The 21,882-nt window shown below is 38.5% G+C and overlaps 1 protein-coding gene across 1 annotated transcript in view; it reads left to right on the top strand.

Annotated features, from left to right (window-relative positions):
* MCF2L2 (MCF.2 cell line derived transforming sequence-like 2) overlaps positions 1 to 21,882 on the top strand; it is a 190,589-nt gene that overhangs the window by 84,814 nt on the left and 83,893 nt on the right. Inside the window, exons 13-15 of the mRNA XM_039850564.1 lie at positions 5,101 to 5,278; positions 9,965 to 10,056; positions 21,168 to 21,253. Of these exons, the coding sequence (XP_039706498.1) occupies positions 5,101 to 5,278; positions 9,965 to 10,056; positions 21,168 to 21,253 (356 nt within the window). The remainder of the gene's footprint in view (positions 1 to 5,100; positions 5,279 to 9,964; positions 10,057 to 21,167; positions 21,254 to 21,882) is intronic.

The following is a 21,882-nucleotide window of genomic DNA, read 5'->3' as shown; positions in this document are numbered from 1 at the left end:
TAGAGCAGGGTAGAGAAGATATAGTTGTGTGTGTGTGGTGTTGGGCAGGAGGGGGGCGGGGAGGACAGCGGGGACAAATAGGGAATAGTCATCATATATAAATTTTTATAATTAATTTTAGAGGACACCTGAAGTCCATCCATGGACCCATGCTAAGAGCCTTTTATCTAATATGACACCTACCAGTTATTTAATTTTAATGTCTGTCTTGCTTATTACACTGGGAACTCCTGCAGTGTAGGAGCCTCATCCATCGCTGTGGCCCTGTGCCTAGCCTGTGCCTGGGGTCCAATCTATGTTTGTTGAACAGTGGGCAGGCAGGTGGCAGAGTGGACGGCAGTGGGGCCAGCTCGATATGAAATCGTACCCGAGAGGTCTTCCCCTGACTCCTCCCGGTGAGTTTGGTAGGAAGGTGTGATCTTGGGGCTGTGCAGAAGGTGTTTTGGGCAGACCACCTTCCCCACCTCAGGGACCCTTCTACTTCCCTGCAGAGGGTATGACTGGAAGGCCCATCTGGTGCAGGTGTTATACAGTGCACCCAGTACTGGAAGCCCCAAGTCAGATTCCTAAGGCAGAGCAGTCTCATCCAGCTCTGACTTCATTAGATATTCAAGTAAGTGTATCAGGTCAACCAGGGAGACCAGTGGCCACAGCTGCCGTTCTGGCCAAATTCAGCAAACATCTTGACCACCCACCAGGAATTAAATAAAACTTAATAAAACTCCGAGAAACAGAGAGAAGCATGGGGTAAGGAAAAGATTAAAAGAAAACATATATTTTTTAAACAATCCTATATGTAAAACAGATCAAAATATTCCCAAAGCACATCTATTCTTTTGGTTGGAAATAAAATTCTAGATTACAAGACTAAATATCCTATTGTGTCAGAGAAAGTTTTGTCCACTGAGAGGTAATGACTTTATTGTCAAAACTTATAATTTACATATATAGAAATATTCCAAGATATATGTATACACACAGGTTGGGATTGACACATGTATCTCCTTACTTGGACGGTAGAGAGGGCCTAAAAGCAATGAGACCCCCAGTGTCAATGAGCACACCTAGCACCCAGATCTTGGTTTCTAATACCATTCTCCAATAAAAGAGACCCAGGCTCCTTGGAGAAATGGCTGATTCTAGGACTGGAGCAGGAACTATACAAGATGATCCTAGTGCCAGAAAGTAAGGAACTGCTAAAAACAAAACAAACCACAATGATGGGACATAGGAGGCAATTGAAAGAGCCCCCCATGGTCAATGCTGGAACAATCTGAGCAACTAAATTAATAAAATAGTGTTGGATTACAACCCAAAGTATAAAGTAGATATCCATGAATCCATACTGATGGAATAAATGAATGAATGAATGAATGAATGAATGGGGGGTGGGAGAGAGGAACCTAATCTCGTACAAAAGAATTCCAAATTAGGTAGCTACTTTGCCCTCGAGCAGGTGGAACAAAACTTCCCCATCCTGAAGTGTGGATTGTACATGGTGACTTCCTTCCAAAGAGTACAGTGTGAGAAGAGAGAAATAAAAAAATGACTTTCCAGTGGAGAAAACTAACACATACTACCTCAGCCAGGTGGTCAAGTTTAACAGCAACAGTAATACCCTTGATATGATGTGATGAAAATGGCACTTTACGTCGGTGGTCTTCCCCCTAAAAAAATCACAAGTTTAGATTAATCACAAGAAAAACATCAGATAAGTATAAACTGAGGGACATTGTACAAAATACCTAAGCAATACTCTTCAAAATTGTCAAGGTCATTAAAAACCAGGAAAAGCTGAGAAACTGTCACAGCCTAGAAGAGTTGAAGTTATGACACCTAAATGTAAAGTGGTGTTCTGGATGAAAAAAGTCACATTAGGTAAAAACCAAGAAAACCTAAATAAAATATGTACTTTATTTAATGGTAATAATTTATTTTAATAATAAAAATGAGATATCAATATCAATTCATTAATTGTGACAAGTGTACAATAGTAATGTAAGCTGTTGATAGGAGAAACTGGGTGTGGTATATATGGGAATTCTGTACTATTTTGCCATTTTTCTGTAAATCTAAAACTATTCTAAAAGTTAAAATTTGTTTCTAAAAAAAAAACCAGGTGCTCTATGTCTAGAAGATTGAATCTATTACATTTAAGACATAAGGATTATCAAAAAGACATCAGCCATTAAACTGTTGTTCTTGTAGTATCCACCCTGAGGCTCGTCAAGGCTTTTCTCTAATACGTGGCTATTGTGCTGACCCTCAGTGCTGCTGTTCTGACTTTTCTCCCTCATTCACTTTCACCAGTCAGTCTAGGGAATGAAACAATCTCAGTAGCAAATAGCAAAATTCAATTCTTCAAATATTCATTAGGTACCCAGTTTGTGCTTTATTCTGGGAATACAATAATGAAAGTCACAGTCCCTGCAATCATGATGCTGGCAGTGTAGTGGAAGAAAAACATGTCCCCAGGAATGCTTCTTGGTCCAAGAGCATATACAATGGAGGGACAGTGGGACACAATGGTCAGAATAAAGTATGAAGAGCCCGGTGCCCTAGGATGAGGAGTGGGGTGCCACTGCAGGGCTTTTAAACAGGTAGGTTACATGATCAGATTTACATTTCAGAAAGAGAGTTCTGATCGTGGTATGGAGAATGGATTTGCAAGTAAAAAGAGGAGAGAGGAAGGGCGAGATGCAGTTGTCGATCTCGTGCCAACCTCCCCCTCATCTAAGCTTAGGAATTTAGGGTCTCTTCTGACTGCTTCACCATTTTTAGGGTTCACTCTGGGATCTTAAGGGATAGATGCAAAAGGGCAAAGGTGAGTCAAGTCCTGTCCAGTCCAAGTGGTGAGCATATGGCACAGACCTCACGCTAGGGCAGCACACCGTACATCACCAATTTGACAATTGTTTGTTCAGTCAGATATTTTATCTTTGTGCAGCAATTAACACCCATGTCTCAATTTCCTCAAGCTTATCACTAGGCCAGAAGGGCAGGATGGTAGTGGCTGGTCACCAGGTCTTATCACCATTCCCCAAGGAATATAAGCTGACATTGTCATCATCTTGACATAAGGGAATTTGATTTCTTGTGGGACTTGGACTCATAGCTTTGTTATCAGAACCTCTAGTGCATGAGCTTCCTGAGGCTAGAAGCACATTCTCTGAAAAGACCCTTTAAACACAGACCCCGAGCTTAATCTAGACTCGGGGTGAGCAAACTGTAGCCTGTGGACCAAAGCGGCTTGCTTATGTAATTAAAGCTTTATTAGAACACAGCTACACTCATTCATTTCTATATTATTTATTATCTGTGACTGCTTTTATGCTGCAATAGCAGAGTGTAGTAGTTGCCACAGAGACTGAATGGTTTGCAAAGTCGGAAAGATTTATTGTTTGGTCCTTTACAGAAAAAGTTTGCCAACCCCTGTTCTAGACCAATGCTATCCAGTAGATATAAAATGCAAGTCACATAGGTGAGCTAATAAGATTTCTAGCAGCCACATTTTAAAAAGTAAAAAGAAATAAGTGAAATTAATTTTAATGTTTTATTTAACCTATGTCCAAAATATCATTTCAATATACAATAGATATAAAAAATTATAAATGAGATATTTTATGTTCTTTTTTCATGCTAAGTCTGCAAAATCCAGTGTGTATTTTATACTGACAGCACAGCTCAATTCAGGCCAGCTGCATTTCAGGTAGCTCAGTAGCTTCACGTAGCTAGTGGTTACTGTATGGACAGTGCAGGTCTGCGCTCAGACCCTCCAAAGAGTGAAACCAGCCCCAGATCTTGGTGGAGAGATCAGCCTTGACAGGGCCCTAAGTCTGTAGGGGAACAGTTTTTCTATAGCTGACACTTGAATCCTGTCTCAGGGATATTGGTTATTTCCCTCAGAAGATGGTCCAGCATAAAAAAAGACAAATTTACTTTTTCAGCTGCAAAGGTGGCAGCCTTCTTCGGTGTGAGGTGAGCCCGTACATCCTCAGAGCACTCTGCATGGCTAAAGTGCTTCAGCTCCTTTAATTCTGGGTCCCTTCTTTGGTGGTTAAAATCATCCACAAGATAGATGTCAGCATGACAAAGAAAAGGCTATCCACTTCCCTTGATTTACTGGAACTGGAGGGATGTTATGCTGAGAGCAAGGTCAGAAGAAATATATTCAGCTGAATTCAGGCCTTGGTGAAACTCAAAGACATCTAGGTCTTGTTTCTTATTCTCCTGAATCTCTGCCTTAGAGCAGGGGTCCCCAACCCTGGAGCTGTGGACCAGTAATGGCCCTTGGCCTGTTAGGAACCAGGCTGTAGGGCAGGAGGCGAGCAAGCAAAACTTCATCTGTATTTGCAGCAGCTTCCCAGCGCCAGCATCACTGCTTCAGCTCCACCTCGGATCATTAGGCATTAGATTCTCGTAGGAGCACTGGTCCCTGGTGCCAAAAATGTTGGGGACCGCTGCCTTAGAGCACATCGTCAGTTATGGGAACACCTGTGAGTTTCATCCCTCCCCTGGTATTTCTTCAGTTTATTTCTACTTGTATATGAAGGAGTCACACAGAATAACATTTAAATGTGTAGCCTTTTTATTACAGGTGTTTGTGGTTTCCTTCATCCTGCTTCAGAATTTAGACAACTCTTTCCTCCAGAACACTTGAACTCTTCTAAACCCAGTAGGGCCTTTACTCAGGGTACATTTCTTATTTTTAAATTCTCTTGTTTGGTAAGTTGGCCCAATGCCTTTCATCCATGGCCTATGGCATCCTTTTCTACCATGAATGGACAAGGCTTAATGAACATTTTCTCACACAACATATATTTACGGAGCAGTACTCGATGCTAGGCAGTGTTCCAGGCACTGGAGATACAGCAGTGAGAAGGATATAATCATTGCCACTCAAGTGGGAGATGCAGATTCTTAGAAGCACAATTCTGGTGCAAGGCAAGACGTGCGATGACTTGCATATGGATGCCCAGAGCTGTGTCATCTGAAAGAGGTTAAGGGTATGGGGAGGAGGGAAGATGGTTGAAACAGAATGCATCATGTCCTCAGGCTCAGTGCAGAGTGATCTGCTCATGATTTGCTTTGTTCCTGCAGGCCAAAGCCCAGAAAGTCCTGCAGAAGCTGGGTGATGTACAGGAAATATTTCGCAAGAGGCAAATGAGTCTGATGAAACTGGCAGCCAGACAGACTCGCCCAGTGCAACCTGTGGCTCCCCATCCTGAATCCTCCCCAAAATGGGTGTCACCGAAAACCAGCCAGCCCTCTGCCTCGGGTAGGTTATTTGGGCAAGAAAGCTTTGTGTTTCATCAGTGCTCATGAGGCTGAAGATTGTGGTTGTTTAAGATGTGGTTGTTTTGACAGATATTATTTAAAACAAACTACAGAAATGAAATAGTGCAGGCACTGAAGACTGATAAAGTTCAATAAAACTGAGTACCTGGATGCAAGGTAAAGCTCACAGTCTAGCAGAGGAATAATATAAGTGCACAAATAACATTAGCATAAAAGACTTCATTAAGGACCTTTAAAAGTCTTACCAGATACTGTTATCAATGGAGTAGTAAAGTTGTTTCTTTGAAAAGATTTTTAAAAATAAGTAAGTCCTTACACCAATCCCACATGGTCTTAGTTTATTACTAAGCCTTGAGATCAAGTAGTGTAAGTCTTCCAACTTTGTTCTTTTTCAAGATTGTTTTGGCTATTTCAGGTCCTTTTCATTTCTATATGAATTTTAGAATCATCGTTTGATTTCTGCTAGGATTATGATTGAGAATGAACTGAATATATAGATTAGTGTGGGAAGAATTGTTATACCAATATTGAGGGTTCCAATTCATAAATATTATGACTCTCCATTTATTTAGGTCCTCTTCAACTTCTCTTGGCAATATAGCAGTTTTGAGTGTAAAGGTCTTAGGCATTTCATGTTTTTTAACCCTACAGTAAATAGAATTACCATATATAACTCTCAATAGGAATATATTTCTGTATAGAAATACAATCATGTCATCTGTAAATAGGGATGATTTTCCTTCTTCTGTTTCAATCTCTCTGCTTTTTTCCCCTTGCCTTATTCTAATGGCAGAGACCTTCAAGACGATGTTGAATATAAGTGGAGAGCAGATATCCCTGTCTTTTCCTAATATTAAGGGAAATAGTTCATGTTTCACTTTGAAGTATGATGTTAGTAGTAAGTTTTCACAGATACATTTTATCAGATTGAGGATGTTCCCTTCTATTCCTAGTTTGATGAAGTTTTCATCATGAATAATCGTTGAATTTTTCAGATGCTCTTTTTGGTGCTATATATTGAGATGATCGTATGGTTTTCTTTTTGTTGTTGTTGTTAATACGGTGGATTACAATGATTTATTGTCAAATGTTAAAATAATCATACATTCTTGGGATAAACTGCTCTTGGACATGATGTATGTGTTATTTATTGCTTCATGTATTTTGAAACTCCATTAATAAGCACATGCATACTCAAAATTGTTATATCTTCTAGATATGCTGGTCCTTCTATTATTATGAAATGTCTTTCCTCTCCTTATGTTTAGTAGAACTCTTTGTCCTGAAGTCTGTTTTGTCTGCTATTAGTACAGCCATTCCAGCTTTCTTATGCTTACTTAGTGCTTGCCGGATATACTTTTTCCATTCTTCTACTTCTCTTTCTTATTTTAAAGTATATTTCTTATAGGCCGCATATAGTTGGATCTTGCCTTTTTAATATTTTCTGTTAACTTCTGTCCTCTAATTGGAGTGTTTATTTATATATAATGTAATAATTGAAATAGTTGGATTTAGAGCTACTATTTTGTTAATTGTTGTCTATTTGTCTCATATGTGTTTTTTATTCCTCGGTTCTTCCTTTCCTGCCATCTTTTGGGTTAGCAAATTTTTTTAGTATTCTGTTTTAATTCCTCTATTGGCTCTTTAGCATACATATCTCTTTGCATTATTTTTTCCCAGATATTTCTCCTAGGGATTACATATCCATTCTTAATTTATTGCTATCTACTTGGAGGTAATATTATAGCACTTTGTGTAAAATATGAAATTTGTGTAATATATAATGTATGTAATATAGGAAATTTGCAATGATATGCTTTCACATGCCTCCCTCACCCATTCTCTGTGCTATTCTTATCATAAATATTGCATCTACATATGTTAAGTCCCCAAATATTATGTTATAATTTTTGCTTTAAACAATCACATAACCTTTAAAAAAATTAAGAGAAAAGAAGAAAAAAGAAACAATATATTATTTTATATTTACCCTTCTTTCACCATTTCTTGTGTTCTTTATTCCTTATTGTAGATCTGAATTGCCATCTTGTGTCATTTCTATTCAGGCTGAAAAACTTCCTTGTTGGGCAACAAAATTTTCAATTGTTATTTGTCTGAAGATGATGAGATTCTTTGGTAATTTTACATTTAGTGCAGTTTATAGTCCCCTGTCTCTTATCATATATTTAGCTTTTCAAAAGTAAGCCTTGATAACAGTTCAGTGCATTTCTTTCCTGAATTTTTCTATGTGCACACACTCACACACGCACTCAATACACACATACTTACACACGCACAGTCAGACACACTTATACACACATACCATAGGTACACACAAATACTTAGACAAGTAGAGAAATTCTTCTCTAATGGCTTGGTTCTCCTGACCTCTCGAAAGCTCTTTCCCCAAACTAAATTATGTTCACTTTAATGACTTTGCCTTTCTCATTGTTTTAAGGGATGTATATGTCTATTACAAGTAAATAAAGCAAGAATGATGGATTGTTTCTTGGCTTTTCAAACACATGATTTCATAATAGGGTAACCCCTCCTAGGGTAAATAGATCATCATGTTTGAACAGATATCGTTGACCTTGGTGAGACAGCTAGCTCATTTTTGCAGAACAATCCTATACTTTTGTTTTGGAGCATAACCACTGAGTGTGGACTCAGGCAGGTCACTAACAGGATTTTCAAACATATTTGTCTGATTACTTAGTAACTGAGTCTGTGCCAAGATAAACTATTATATTTCTCAGTGTAAGGTACATGGGCAGAGAGCTTAGAGATGGGAGCCAGAATGTCAGCTCTGAATCTTGTTAGCTATGTATCTTGGGTACAACATTTAATCTCTTTGAAGTTTGTAAGAAATGTGAAAAAACTTTAATTCCATGTGACTGTAATAATATCTAAAATGTCCTGAGTGCTTACAGTGATCCAAACATTTTATATATATTAACTCATTAAAGCTTCATAGCAACCCAGTCCTATAGGCTTTCTTATTATTCCCCACTTTCCAGATGAAGAAGCTAAGGCACAGAGATTTCTCTGTAATGTGTCTCATCCATGAACGAGCAAGACTCGAAAGCTGGCAGTATGGCTCCCACAGTCCTGCCTTTAATTTTGCCACTGTACTTAATAGTGTTAAGGGCAGGTGCTTCTCAGTCATGGGCGTCACCAATTACAGAGTATGCATTTCTTGTATCGAGTTATTGTACCTGAAATCACTCAGCTTACAGAGATACTGCAGAAAGTGAGGAGACCAAAGGACTGTCCGTTGTTATAAAGTAGCTTCAGTGGTCATATAACCTGGGGCAGCAAACCCTGTACTTCACTATAGATTTTAACATAACCTCTATGAAAAAAACCATAGAAAGCCCAGCTGCTTCCATTTGGCTCACAGAATCTGGGGGATTTGAGAGGCCTCTGGAAGTTAGATGGTCAACTTCCATCAAGACAACTACAAATAAAAATCAAGGTGCTATATTAATGGCATTAGATGGATGGCATTTTGGCCATGAGACCTAGAAATGCTCAAATCCTGTCTCAAGCTAATCACATGTATTCTGTGAGTTTCCCAAGGGAACTATATATACAAGAGTAGTAACAGTGACAAATAAGAACTTGAAGTACAACTTCCTTATTAGTCGTGTAGCCATCATCCCCAGTGTAGCTTTCTGGTAAAGCTGGGTTAGAAAGCCTCAAGATGCAACCAGGGCTTCTCTTCTCCAAGTACTACTCTTACTACCAATGGCTATGGAGCCTGAAGAAAGGATTTTTCCCAGGTATCTGAGAACCCTGTGGGAAGGGGAGCAGGGAGACAAAGTGACAGAAGAGAGAAAGAGCAAGGAAGCCCAATTCCCTTCTGACTCAGCCACCTGATTCTTCCCTCCATCATGTACACTAATAAATGTGCTTCTCTCAACTATGGAATCTGACTGTTAGATCCTCAGATTAGCAACAACTCTTTCTGACTAAGGCACACACAGACATCCCCTTCTATAACCATAGCGTGAGTGTGTGTGTGTGTGTGTGTGCGCGCGTGCATGTGCATGTGTAAGGAAATATACCAAGTGGCTGTATTTAAGTTGTAAGATTTTACTGTTTTTCAAATTTTCGTAATAAGCACAAATTAGTTACCATATAAGGAATATGTAACACATACAATAGACTGTGGTACCTAGAATTGAATCTGGTCTTCTAATCTAAGAATAACACCAAGTGCAATATTTTACAGTACAAATGATAAATGCTCAAGCAGTAGTGCATAAAAGAATCCATGAAGTTTGAAAGTCAGAGGACTTCACAAAGAGAGTGACTCTTTAGCTGGACTTTAAAAATGGGAATGATGGAAACACTATCACTTTTACCACATTACGTTTACTGATTTGTTGTGTTTTGATATTTCATGTGGTATTGGATATGACTTTTATCTCTTCAGATCAAATGTCAAGTGCCTGGGGTAAAAGACTCTATTTCATTTCTGTATCTCTCCTTCACCTCTAGTTGCATCCACCGCCTTGGAAGTCACCACAGCAGCTCAATTTAGCTTTTTTAATCAACTGCCTCAACACAGTCCACTTGCTTGTCCAAGTCAGGCTAAGCACTCTGAATTATTTATAAACCAAGTCGCCAAATTAATGGCTGGTTTTCTTTGACCCTCTAGGTCTTCTTCAGAAAACATCTGAAGAACCTTATGCAGAGACAGATGCGAACTCCCTGGAAAAGGAAGATGATGAGACTAAATTCGAAGGCAAGGTAAGATCACCTTCCTTTTACTGATGGAAATTTTCAACATGAGAGACTATTGCTGCCATAATTATCAATAAATCAAGTTCCCCTATTTCATACCTATAACCTTCAGAAAATATGCCCATAAAGGCATGTAGCATAGACTAGTGCTCCCGAGAGCTGGGGTTTGTAGGATTTCTTCCTTTTCTTTCTTCTTAGTTGTAACTAGATATGAAAAACTGTTTGGTCGTGTACATAATTATTGGTAGATACTGTTTTATTGAAGGAAGTCTTTTAGTCATTCCTATAATCTGACTTCATATTTAAAATTAGTAGAACAGTGAGTAGTTTATGTATAAAAAGCACATGACAAAATTTCATAGAGCTACACACACGCGCACACACAAACAGTGCATGTAAAACTAGTGAACTCTGAATAAGCTCTGTGGATTGTGCCAATGTCATTTTCTTGGTTTTAATATTATACTCTATTTGCGTAAGATGTTGACATTGGAGTGACTGGGAAAAGGATACACGGAATTCTCCGTGTGTTTCTTTGCAGCCTCATGTGAATCTATAAATATTTCAAAATAAAAGTTAAAAAAAAGATCATAAGCTTTGAAATCAGGCAGACGTGGATTTAAGCAATATAACCTCTCTACACCTCAGTTTCTCATCTGTAAAAATGGAGATAACATCACTGCCTCCTAAAACTATTTTGAGCATCAAATGAAAATTTGAAAATTACCAAGCACTGTATAATTGTAAAGTAACATTATATTTAAAAACCCAGATAAAATGAATTATAAATATATAATGCTGCAAAGCAACCCAAGATGGGTCCCCTTTCCCCTGCCTCACTGAAAATTAAATATCTGGCAGACTGAATGGTTCTAAACTAGATAGAGGCCAGAAGGCCATGGGCTCAAATGCACTGCAGCAACAGTTCAGATCCATCATCAATTCCTAATGTGTCCGAACATAGGACCCCAGAGAGACTCCACTGACCATCAAGGAGCCAGGCAGAAAGCAAGTCTTAGGCTTTTCTTCCTGGAGGCAGAAATATTGTGAGAACTAGAGTTGCCAGCAGACTTAGAGAAAGCAAGCTGCATTATTCTGTAATGTGTTTAGACATCCTGCTGTATTCTGGGCAGATTAGGACATCGTCATGGCTGTTTCAGAATGCCTCATGTTTGGAGGAATTGCACCACACATCTTCCTAAGTTAGGAAACAGTCTGCAATTTTTAAGTCTTGATTAGCTATTTTAAAGAAATAGTAATTTTTGGAAATGGCTAAATGTAATTAAAATTCATCTGACTTGACATCCAGGAAGTCTGTGGAATCATTAAATGACATTAAAAAAAGGGAGCGGGGGATTTAAACTGAGCATCACCGTAATCTTTTGTTATCGCGGGCTTCAGAGAATGTCAAGCACACGGGAGCCCAGATCTAGCCTCTAAACTCAAGCCATTTTTATTGACTCATGATGTGATCTGAACTCACTTCATATCTCTGTGACTTCCTTTGCCCATCTTAGACAAGATATTTATGACCTGCACACTTTATAACAATGCCATCAGAGCTGTAAGTAGGTGGAGCTTCTCATATATGAGAATCCGAATTAGAGTGAATTATTTCAATAATTGTGGACAATAAAAATAAGTGCTACTGCTTTATTTGTCGTAAAAAATAGAGATGTAGTTAATAAACATAAAGCACCTTTCCTCAGGGAAGAGTTTAAGGTATTTAAGACAAAAGGTTTTCATAGCTAGATTTATTATTTACTCCTGTTTTACACATTTGTAAAAATAGACACTGCAGAAGCAAAGGAGGGGTTGGAAAATGTTGAGTAGAATCTAGGAAGCTCTGACAACCAGACGTTTGGTTTCTTCCTTCTGCAGTTATTTAATTCAGACTCTAAACTCATCCTGCTAAACTGCTAGGTCCCTCTGTGTTTTGGATCACCAACAGAATAGGTGCTATTAAACAGGCACAAGTCTGTTACAATTATCCTTCTGGGTTTCTGTTGTTGTTGTTGTTGTTTTCCTTACTGTTACTTTGTTTGTGTATTTAATGAAAGACTTTCCACAACAACATGTATATTAACAGTCAAGGTGGTAGAGGAAACTGGGTAAGAACAGAAGCTGCCAGACTTCCTCAGTTTGGCAGACAGAAGCTGGTCAGACTTCTGCTTCTAACGACCAAGGCTGTGAGAAGCAGTGTGAGCAGAATCCATACAGTCATGAACAACATGATTAGGAAGAAAGGACGTATATGCACTAAATCCCTAAGTCCTCGACTTAGAAATCAATTTAGGATTAATAAATGTAATTTATTGTTACATTGGTTAGAATAACAGGAAAAGCATCATTCTAAAGTACATAAGAAAACTAGTAAGAAAAAGGTAGGTTAGAAAAAAAACGTTTAAATTTATGTCTGCATGGTCCATTAATTGTTAAGAAGGGGACAAGGAAGTTGACTGACATCAAGAACGATGACTGCTGCTTGTGATTCTGGGTGACAATTCTGACATCTTTTTGGCTTTCAGCCTAGAACTCGAAGATGACGTGAAACTACAACCAGTCTAGGAGAGCAAATCATAACATTGTGATAAATGCGCCTCCTTGCCCTCAAGAATAAATGCATACAGGAAAAAAAAAGCTGTAAAATGAAACCTTTCATAATTGCTACTAGAGTCATTCACTACCTGCAACAAAATCATAAGATGATTTTATCATTACCAGAGTACTCATTTAAAAAAAAAAAAAAGGCGTTCTGTCTTCCTGGTGGGGTGATCCTTGTTGTTCTAGTCTACAGAAACTTGGCAAACTGAATGTAACAAGGCCGCTGCGATTCTCAGGATCATGTGGCAGGCATGTGGCCATGCGCTGGGCTCACTGACATGGTCTGGGAAAGCCCAGCTGTAGAAAGGTGAAGATTCGCAGTGGTTGCTGGCAATAGTGATGTTGCCAGCTGGAAGCTGAAAGCATGACTCATAGGGACTGCTTTTCCCAGCTGCTCACATCACAGCCTCTTTGGAGCTGGAAAGAAGCCAGAGGTTGATGAGAATTCCCTTTTCCTGAATGAACCCTCAGGACGAAGGAAGAGCTACTGGCTACGAGTGCCAATGAACAGTGCTGTTCCTGTTAAACCACCTGTTAAAGTGGTTTAAAGTAGCAGAGGCCTTTTCAGGCTTCTGAGCAAACAGGCTCCTTCATAAAAATCTACCAAAACAAACAAACAAAGCCAAGACTAGAAGGGAACGGAGAGATGAGGGAAGTGTTGCTAATGCTGAGTGCCCGGTGCTATGTGGACCTGATTTCATCTCAAGTCCTCAGGACCTTGTGAGGAAGATGATGTATGTCCCTTGTTTTATCCCTGATGCTGTTGAAACTCTGAGGAGTTAAGGAGTTTTCCCAAGGGTCATATAACTAGTAAGTGGTGGAACTGGAATTTGAAACTAGCAGTTTACTTAATAGCAATTTACTTAACTATCTAACTTAACCTATCTAAGAATTACTTATTTAATCTATCTAACTAGCAGTTTACTTAATCTCTCATACTCTAAATTTCCTCTTCTGCAAAATGATGATAAATAAGTAACCTTACAGGTGATCGATAAAATGAGAAATATGTGGAAAGCACCTAGCACGAAGCCTGAGATTGAGCACATTCTTAGTAATTTTAGTTTCCCATTTAGTCCTATTTTTATAGATAGGATGTTCTGTGTAAAAGATGAAAAGGAGCTGAAGAAAGGTCAGAGTCAGGTCTTAAATAGTTTCTCCTAATCTCAAATATGTACCATTTTGCCAAATGATAATGGATCAGGACCAAATTCAGTTCCTTGCTTTCTCACTCCTTTGAATCCCACGAGCTGTCATTTACCTTTCTGATTCTCAACAAGAGAACTGTATGAACTGTAAGTATATTTCATTGTTCACCTTTTATGATGTTTGAAGCCTAGTCATTCTTAGAACTGATACGAGATTTGGAAAATCCACCAAATTTTTTGGGGCAGCCCCCAACCAAGCTCTCTGAAGAATTTCTAGAATGAAGATTCTCAAGATTTCCTACATACTGCAGTCTTGAGAAGCTTATTAATAATGCAGATTCTCCGGGCCCATCCTCAGAGATTCTGATTCAGGAGATCTGGAGGAGGGGTCCAGGAATCTGAATTCTTAACTTGCACATTTGGTGACAAGAATGCAGATGGTACAAGGACAACGCTTTGGTCACATTGACCTAGAGGCTATATTCATAGGCCTATATTCGTAGGAGTGAGGACTTGGGATAAAGGAAAATTCATTAAAGTGGATGTGGACCTTTTAGGCTAATACAAAGTCCAAAATTCAGGGGAGTGAGAGCATAATTATATTAATCTGTGAGAATGTATTTTCACTGAGCGAGCTAAAAAGAGGTAATAACAGTAAGACCACTGTTGGCTTTGTTCTTTGATCGATAAAAAATCGGCTTGACTAAAGTACTTGATAAGTCCAATTTGGGTAGTCTATTCAGCTCGATTTCATATATATCAAAGCAAGGCTACGGGCCATATGGAAACAATTCTAACATGGAGCCTAAACCCAGGAAATTGATTTAGAACTACAGACTTGCAAATCATCCTTAAAACATCATGATGTTTACAGTTTTTTAAGAAGATATTTCCCCATAAACAAAATATTATAATAAAGTGTTTAGAATATTATTCCAGCCTCTAAAAACCAATTTAACAAGTAAAAAAACATTGAACTAATTACCAACAATGCTAGCTGGGAAATTCAAGATCTTAGATAAAAGAGAACCTGAAAAATTTTCGCGATAGGCAAAGTTTTCATGTAGGACCCATTCCCCCATCTTCCTCTAATTATTTCTCACTTCCACAAAGCCTTAGGACCACTGAGGCCTATCTCGTCAAGCCAGCCCTTCTTTTTGAAAGGGCTTCAGTCTACAAAATGTCCCAAAACCTTCCTCTCCACACTCCTCCCTCTCGAAAGCCCCTTCCCAAGGCAGCTGATCTGGACTAGAGATAGGAGAAGATTTGAATGAGCCGGTTCACAGCAATGCATGGAGGATGAGTGACTGACAGCCCCTTAACCCTCCAAATACTTGCTGTTTTAAAAAGGGACTGACTGCCCTGTTATCCAAAGGACTCTTTAGGCATTGGCTTCTTCAGACAACGTCAATGAAAAGACAAGATGTGCTGGACAGGGCCACTGAGATGGAACAAACAGAGCAGATCAACCAGCTAGGAATCTGCTCCCAGGATAGATTCTCTAAGTGGTTCTTGTTTTTCAAAAGTTCTTCTGATTCTCCACATCAGAACACAACAAAACAAAAAAACAAACAAACAAGAACAAAGGGTTTACCCCTTTCCCCAGGAGTTCCAGCAAGGAGATGGGGAGGCAGAGCCAGTCGTTCCGGAGGCTGATGGTTTCCACTCCGGGACTGTGTCTCTAAGACCACCCTGGACTGAGGCCCAAGGGGCCTATCCTCCGGGAGAGGTTGCCTTTTCTTTCTTTCCCACTATCTTCCCTTATGCCCCATCATTCTATAATTTCTCAGTGACTCTTGCTTGTCATACTTGTTTATTTATTTTGTTAGGTTTTCATATTCAAGTTACAATGCTAGGAAACTCGTAAACTTAAACTCATCTCGTTAATGATCGCTCTCTCATACTTTAAATGGTTCAACCCCTTAACTGCCTTACCTTTTCTCAGAATGAGGTCTTATAGCTTCTCCTTTTATTATATTATCACATTTCCTTTTAAGAAATGTGATAATATAATAAATAATAGTTTAACCTTAAATTACCAAATGCCATCGCTTCAAAAGAGTTGGAACTGAGATTGCTTTCCAGAATCCCTAAAATCATAAAATGAACTCACTTAACTTTAGGGAAAACTAATTTGATTTAGTTAAAATATTGCTATCTCTCCTCTGAGGAAGAAAAAAAATTAATAATCAATTGAAAATTAGCTATTGATGCTTTAAAGAACGTAGGTACTTTTAAAAAGTTGATTGATACTTTTAAAAAGATATATTCTTCAGAGAAATTGAAATAATTTTTTTTACAAAATTCTTCCAAGCTTGGCACCTTGCCTGTTTCCTCAATTTTGAAACATGTCTTTTTTCAAAACAGGGGAAACAAAACAATTAGATTATATGTTTGTTGAGAAAACATAGGCAGTCATATGAAAGGTACTCATAGAGAACCTGTATGTGGGTTGGTGTCACTTTGAAATGAGAGAGAGGCTGGCGTGGAGATGGAGGTACAGTGAGTGATGTCGGGCCCAGAGCAACTGCCTCCCTTCACTGCCACCCTTTTTCTTCAGAATAAAATGAACATAGAAGGGATGGGGCTTTTCCAACTATCAGCCTCCTAGTAGGGTAGTTTACGGGTAGGTTCCCTTTTAACCCTTTGGGAATCCCGTGGGGCGGCTCCAAGTCAGGGTTTCTAAAGAGAAACAGGATATGAGTTCGCAAGAAACATGTTGCCCTACTTTAAAAGAGCATCACTTTATAATTCAATGAGGCTCGTAAGGAATCCCTAACAAAGAAATATAGCAGCAATTGGTAGGTTGGTCTGTGGTCAGTTTTCTTTGTCCATTATTTGAATAAAAGGACCAATATTTGAAAGAAAAAAAAAAGCATTTATTTGAATATGCTCTCTTCCTCCTAGAGCTTTCAGGAAGCTTAATTTAAATCTTTCCCAAAAGTATCATGGCTGCAATTTAGCTTTCATCTCAAAATCAGAAGCAATAGCACCTATATTGGTATTTTATAGTATAAGCAAAGTAATGTTTCATAGCCAAATCAAACATCTTCCTCATTTTAACAGAAGAAAATGGAAGCCCAGCTAGTGAGAAATGTGGGGTCTCTGTTATATGTGAGTGGGTAAGAATTCCCAGCAATTACTGAAGGTCAGCATGCCAGGTCAGCATACATTATACCCTTTTTAATCCCCACAAAGCAGATATTAAAGAGGCAACTATAAATGCCATTATTGTGTCTTTTCATTGTTCTAAGCATTTTAATTGTAATCTCTCATCTCCACAAAAATCCTTTGATGTAGTGGTTATCAGTCTTATTTTATAGATAGAGAAGTCTTGCCAAGGCCACTTTTAAATAAAAAGGAATCCAGGGATTCCCACCCGGGTCTGACTCAAATCCAAGTTTGTGTTCTTTTCACTCTCTAAGAGGCTTTTAAAGTACAGGTCACAATGGTGATAGTGAACTCAGGTTGGTGGGTTTATCGGCATTTAAAAATAAATAAGTAAAAAGAAAAGAATGCAATGGGATAGTATAATTAAAAAATAGAATGTATCTCACCACTATGCTGTATGCCCCAAACTAATATAAAATAATATTGAATGTCAATTGTAACTGAAAAATAAGAAAATAGAGTGTATTGTATCAGTTTTATGTATGTGAAAGATGACATGAGTGGGCCCATATTAAAATAGAGCCAGAGGAGCCATTTCAGAGGAACTGCCCTGCATGTCTTGTTTTCTGTTTCTTTTAAACTGGACCAAAGTGCCGACATTCAAGAAGTCAGTAAGAATAAGACTATCCTGTTTGTAAGAATGGATGAAATTGGATTTGGCCAGTGATGAAGTCGCTAACCAATCAATAAAGTACAAATCTAGCCTTTTTGCCTGATGATTGAATCTCAAGCCAGTCTATGAAGTACAAACCTAATCTTACTTCATCTAGAGCCAATGAAACTTTTCTTTAATACAACTTACTTCATCTTCCTCCCTTTTTCCTATAAAAACTCTGAGCCCCTCTCCCGCATTGGGTGGAAGACATTATTTGGGCTTCTGCCTAAATTTGTACTTGATGAATTGCAATTCCTTTGATCCCTAATAAAAGCTTTTTGTTCAATTATTGCCTCCCAGATTTTTAGGTTGACAGTATGTCTGTCCTGAGTGTGTGTGTGTGTTTCCGCCACCACCCCTGCCCCTATCACTATGAAGCAATTAACTCAATTCTGACACTATCTACCTGGAGATGGCATTAGATCCTACAGGTTAAGAGCTCAGTCCTATAAAGCTATCCCCCAACCCCTCAGACATCAATCATAAGTCCAGATTGTCAGTGGTGCTTCTGACCAATCAGCTATAGATCAGAAGTTCCCAGGATCCCCTCCTTCTTCGGTTAGATTAATTTGCTAGAGCAGCTCATAGAACTCAGAGAAACATATTACTTACAAGATTACCACTTATTATAAAAGGATGTAATTCAGGAACGGCTAGGTGGAAGAAATGCATAAGGCAAGGTATGTGGGAAAGAGCGTAGACTTTCCATGCTCTCTGAGCAAGCCACTCTCCCCTAATCTCCACATGCTTGCCAACCAAGAAACTCTTTTTATTTTTTATGAAAGCTTCATTACATAAGCATATTGATTAAACCATTAGCCACTGGTCATTGAACTCAATCTCCAGCCTCTCTCCCTGCCCTGCGAGGGAGTAGGGGTGGAGTAAAGGAACCTGAAAGTTCCAACCCTCTAATTACATGGTTTGTTCCCCTGGTAACCAGCCTGCATCTTTAGGTCCTTTCAAAAAGTTGCTAATTAACATAAACTCAGGTGTGGTCAAAAGAGGTTTCTTATGAATATGAAGACATCTTTATCACTCTCATCACTTAGGAAATCCCAATGGTTTTAGGAGCTCTGTGCCATAACGGAACAAAGACCAAGTATATATTTCTTATTATAAATCACAACGTGTGTGTGTTATGATGTAAACGTTTTTCTTGCGGGTATGGTCAGAATTTGAAAACCACTGCACTTGAACACAACTGGTCTGTCTAAGCCTTAGTAAAACATTGTTATATAGTATACAGGCATACCTCATTTTATTGCACGTCACAGATGTTCCATCTTTTACAAATTGAAGGCAAGCCCTTCCGCCAGCAAAAAGATTATGACTTGCTCTATTTTGATACTCACTTTATTGCAGTGGTATGGAACCAAACCTACAATATCTCCGAGGTATGCTTGTGGTTAACAACCTCATTGCAGGTTTTTATTAAAGCAATCCTCAGATCTACTGTAGATCTTTCCCAACACATTTCAATGGTACCAGTGTTATATTCCATCAAACTTGGTTGGCAGGGGACTCTCCTGCTAACCTGACACCAGCTGCCTGACATGCGATCACAGCAACATGGGTCGATACGACCAAGTCCATGCAGAAAACCCCTGAGGGCATCTTATGAAGGATAAAGTCTGTAAGTTAGAGAAATGCCATCACTTGGTATAAAAGATGACAAGTCTATACTTATACCTAAAAAATAACTATTGTTATTTTTCCATTCCTAGGTTGTCATGAAATAAGAGACTATACAATCCACCACACTAACAATAGATTAACCGAGTTGGAAAGCACACAATTCATTTTACAAGCAGTAGCAAGTTTCACAGTGAGGAGAAGTTTTGTTTCTAACAGCGATTACTCTATATGAAGGCCCTGTATTATATGTTAGAGATCCAAAGTTAAATAAGGTGAAGGCTCAAAGTCCAACAGGTGTTTCAGGCGTGATAACATCACAGAGGAAGAACTAGAAAGGAATGTAACATAACATTAATTGCCATAGTAATTAGTTCAACATTATCTAGAAAATGTGAAGAAACAGCTTTGGTGGTGTGGTGAAAATAACTAGATTGGTTTGAATCCAGGAATTGGTTTTGACTTCTGTATATTAACTGAAATTAAAAATATATTCTAGCCTCTGGTAAAATATAAGTAATAGAGGAAGCAAAAAATTTAGATTCTTATTGAAATGATACTCTATTGTAAAAGAAAAAAATATATAAATTTAGCTTGCTTTCTGTATATGACACCAGATTTGGGAAGATATTTACAAAAAAGATTGAAGACCCATGATTTTCTTTCATTCACTGCACATTTTTGAATTGCTATCTCTGTGGTCAATATTGTGGGTAATAAAGAAAACTTATCTTGACAACTTTTTGTCAATCCAGGGAGCAAATTCTCTTCTTAAACTATCAGTGGACTGAGAAGCATGTCACTCTTACCTATTTTGCAAGACTTCCTATCTGTTCCTCAGTCTGGGGAAAGCTCATCTTTCAACTTTCAGTTCTAATTTACAAGGAATCTTAATGTTTACTCATTAAATTTTCCTTAACAATACTTTTGCAAGATGGCCTAAATCTATCCTCCCTTTTGTGAAAATGTAAAATAACTCATTTAAACAGAACCTTGTAGGCCAGCTAATTATCTACTTGTTGGTTATCATTAATACATTTTGATACTCTCCTTGCGTTGCTATCAAATTTGCTTCCTTGTTAACACAATATTTTCTTGAAAGCAAACTGAGTAGGAGTCTTGCCTCTTCTTGAGAATTAAATGCGTAGTCTTGGGCTGAAAAAGAGCCATAGCCTTACTGCAGTAGATAGTGCCATGGGGTCCATGTTCAGGGGAGAAAATCAAGGCAGAGTTTCAGTGAGCTTGACCAAGAACTCAGAGCTGGCATGTTGTGGAACAGGGCTTCCAACCATCAGCTCGCTTGGAGCCTGCACTGATGGCACTTTGCACTTCCTAAGGAACCAGCCGCTTCAGGAGGTGGTGTGATAGAACAGACATATGATTACCAGCCCATGAAAGTGGAACCTGGGTGGTTTATCTCATCTCTGCCTCTAGCTCTCTTTCTGGCCTCTGGCAGGTTGCAACTTCTCCAGACCTTGATTTCTTACGAGCGAGCGAGAGAGAGAGAGAGAGAGAGAGAGAAAGAGAGAGAGAGAGAGAGAGATTTTGATATTTTGTTAAATGATCTCTTTATCTTTTAGCTCAAACTCTGAATCCTTTTTGTGAATCATTGGGGGAGGGGAAGGAGAAGGAGAACAATGTTAATAGCCCATCATTAAGGAAATAGGATACCTGCTTTTGAGAATGAATTTTTGATGTTTCTAAAGGAAGCCTGAAGGGCCAACTGTAACAGATCCACAGAGTAGTTGGGGAAAACCCAAGAACGAAAAAGATGAGAAACTGGAAATGATGCTTATCTAGAGAATTAAAATAATACCAAACAATGAAATTGGGGGAAAGAAAAATAGAGATTTAGAACTCCCCCACAAATAAAATAGGCTATCTCACCAAAATTTCTTTCACTTCAGAATGAAGAAATACTTGAAAGCAGTCATAATGGGGATAACCCTGAGCTGGAGAAGATTGACAGTCCTGAAAATCTTTCCCCCATCAGGTAAGATTGCAGATCCCTATATAAAATCATTTTAACCCTTTGAGGAGTGGTGGGGGAAGAGTAGAGTATCCTTCATTTTAAATCTCATCACTTATCTTTCACAAATAAAATCGCATGGTTATTCTTTTTTAAATATTTTTATTTTTTGATTACATTTGACATACAATATTATATTAATTTCAGGTGTACAGCATAGTGATTTGACATTTAGATAACTTACGAAGCAATCACCCCTATAAATCAAGAACCTATCTGATATTACATGTAGTTATTACAATATTACTGACTATATTCCACATGCTGTACTCTTATATTCTGTATCCCTATGACTATTTTGTAACTACCAATTTGTACCTCTTAATCCCCTCCTCACTTCACTCATCCTCCAGCACCGCTCCCCACCCCGCCGTCCAGCAACCATCAAAATGCTCTTTGTATCTATGAGCTTGTTTTTGTTTTGTTTATTCACTTATGCTATTCTTTAGATTCCACATATAAGTGAAATCTTATGACATTTTTCTATCTCTGTTAGACTTATTCTATTCAGTACAATACCCTCTAGGTTTACCCACATTGTTGCAGGTGGCAAGATTTCATTCTTTTCTATGGCTGAGTATACCATTGCATAT

Source organism: Pteropus medius, unplaced genomic scaffold (genome assembly GCF_902729225.1).
Source record: "Pteropus medius unplaced genomic scaffold, Ma_sr-lr_union100, whole genome shotgun sequence".
Classification (NCBI taxonomy): domain Eukaryota; kingdom Metazoa; phylum Chordata; class Mammalia; order Chiroptera; family Pteropodidae; genus Pteropus; species Pteropus medius.
This window is presented reverse-complemented; position numbering and strand designations above follow the sequence as displayed.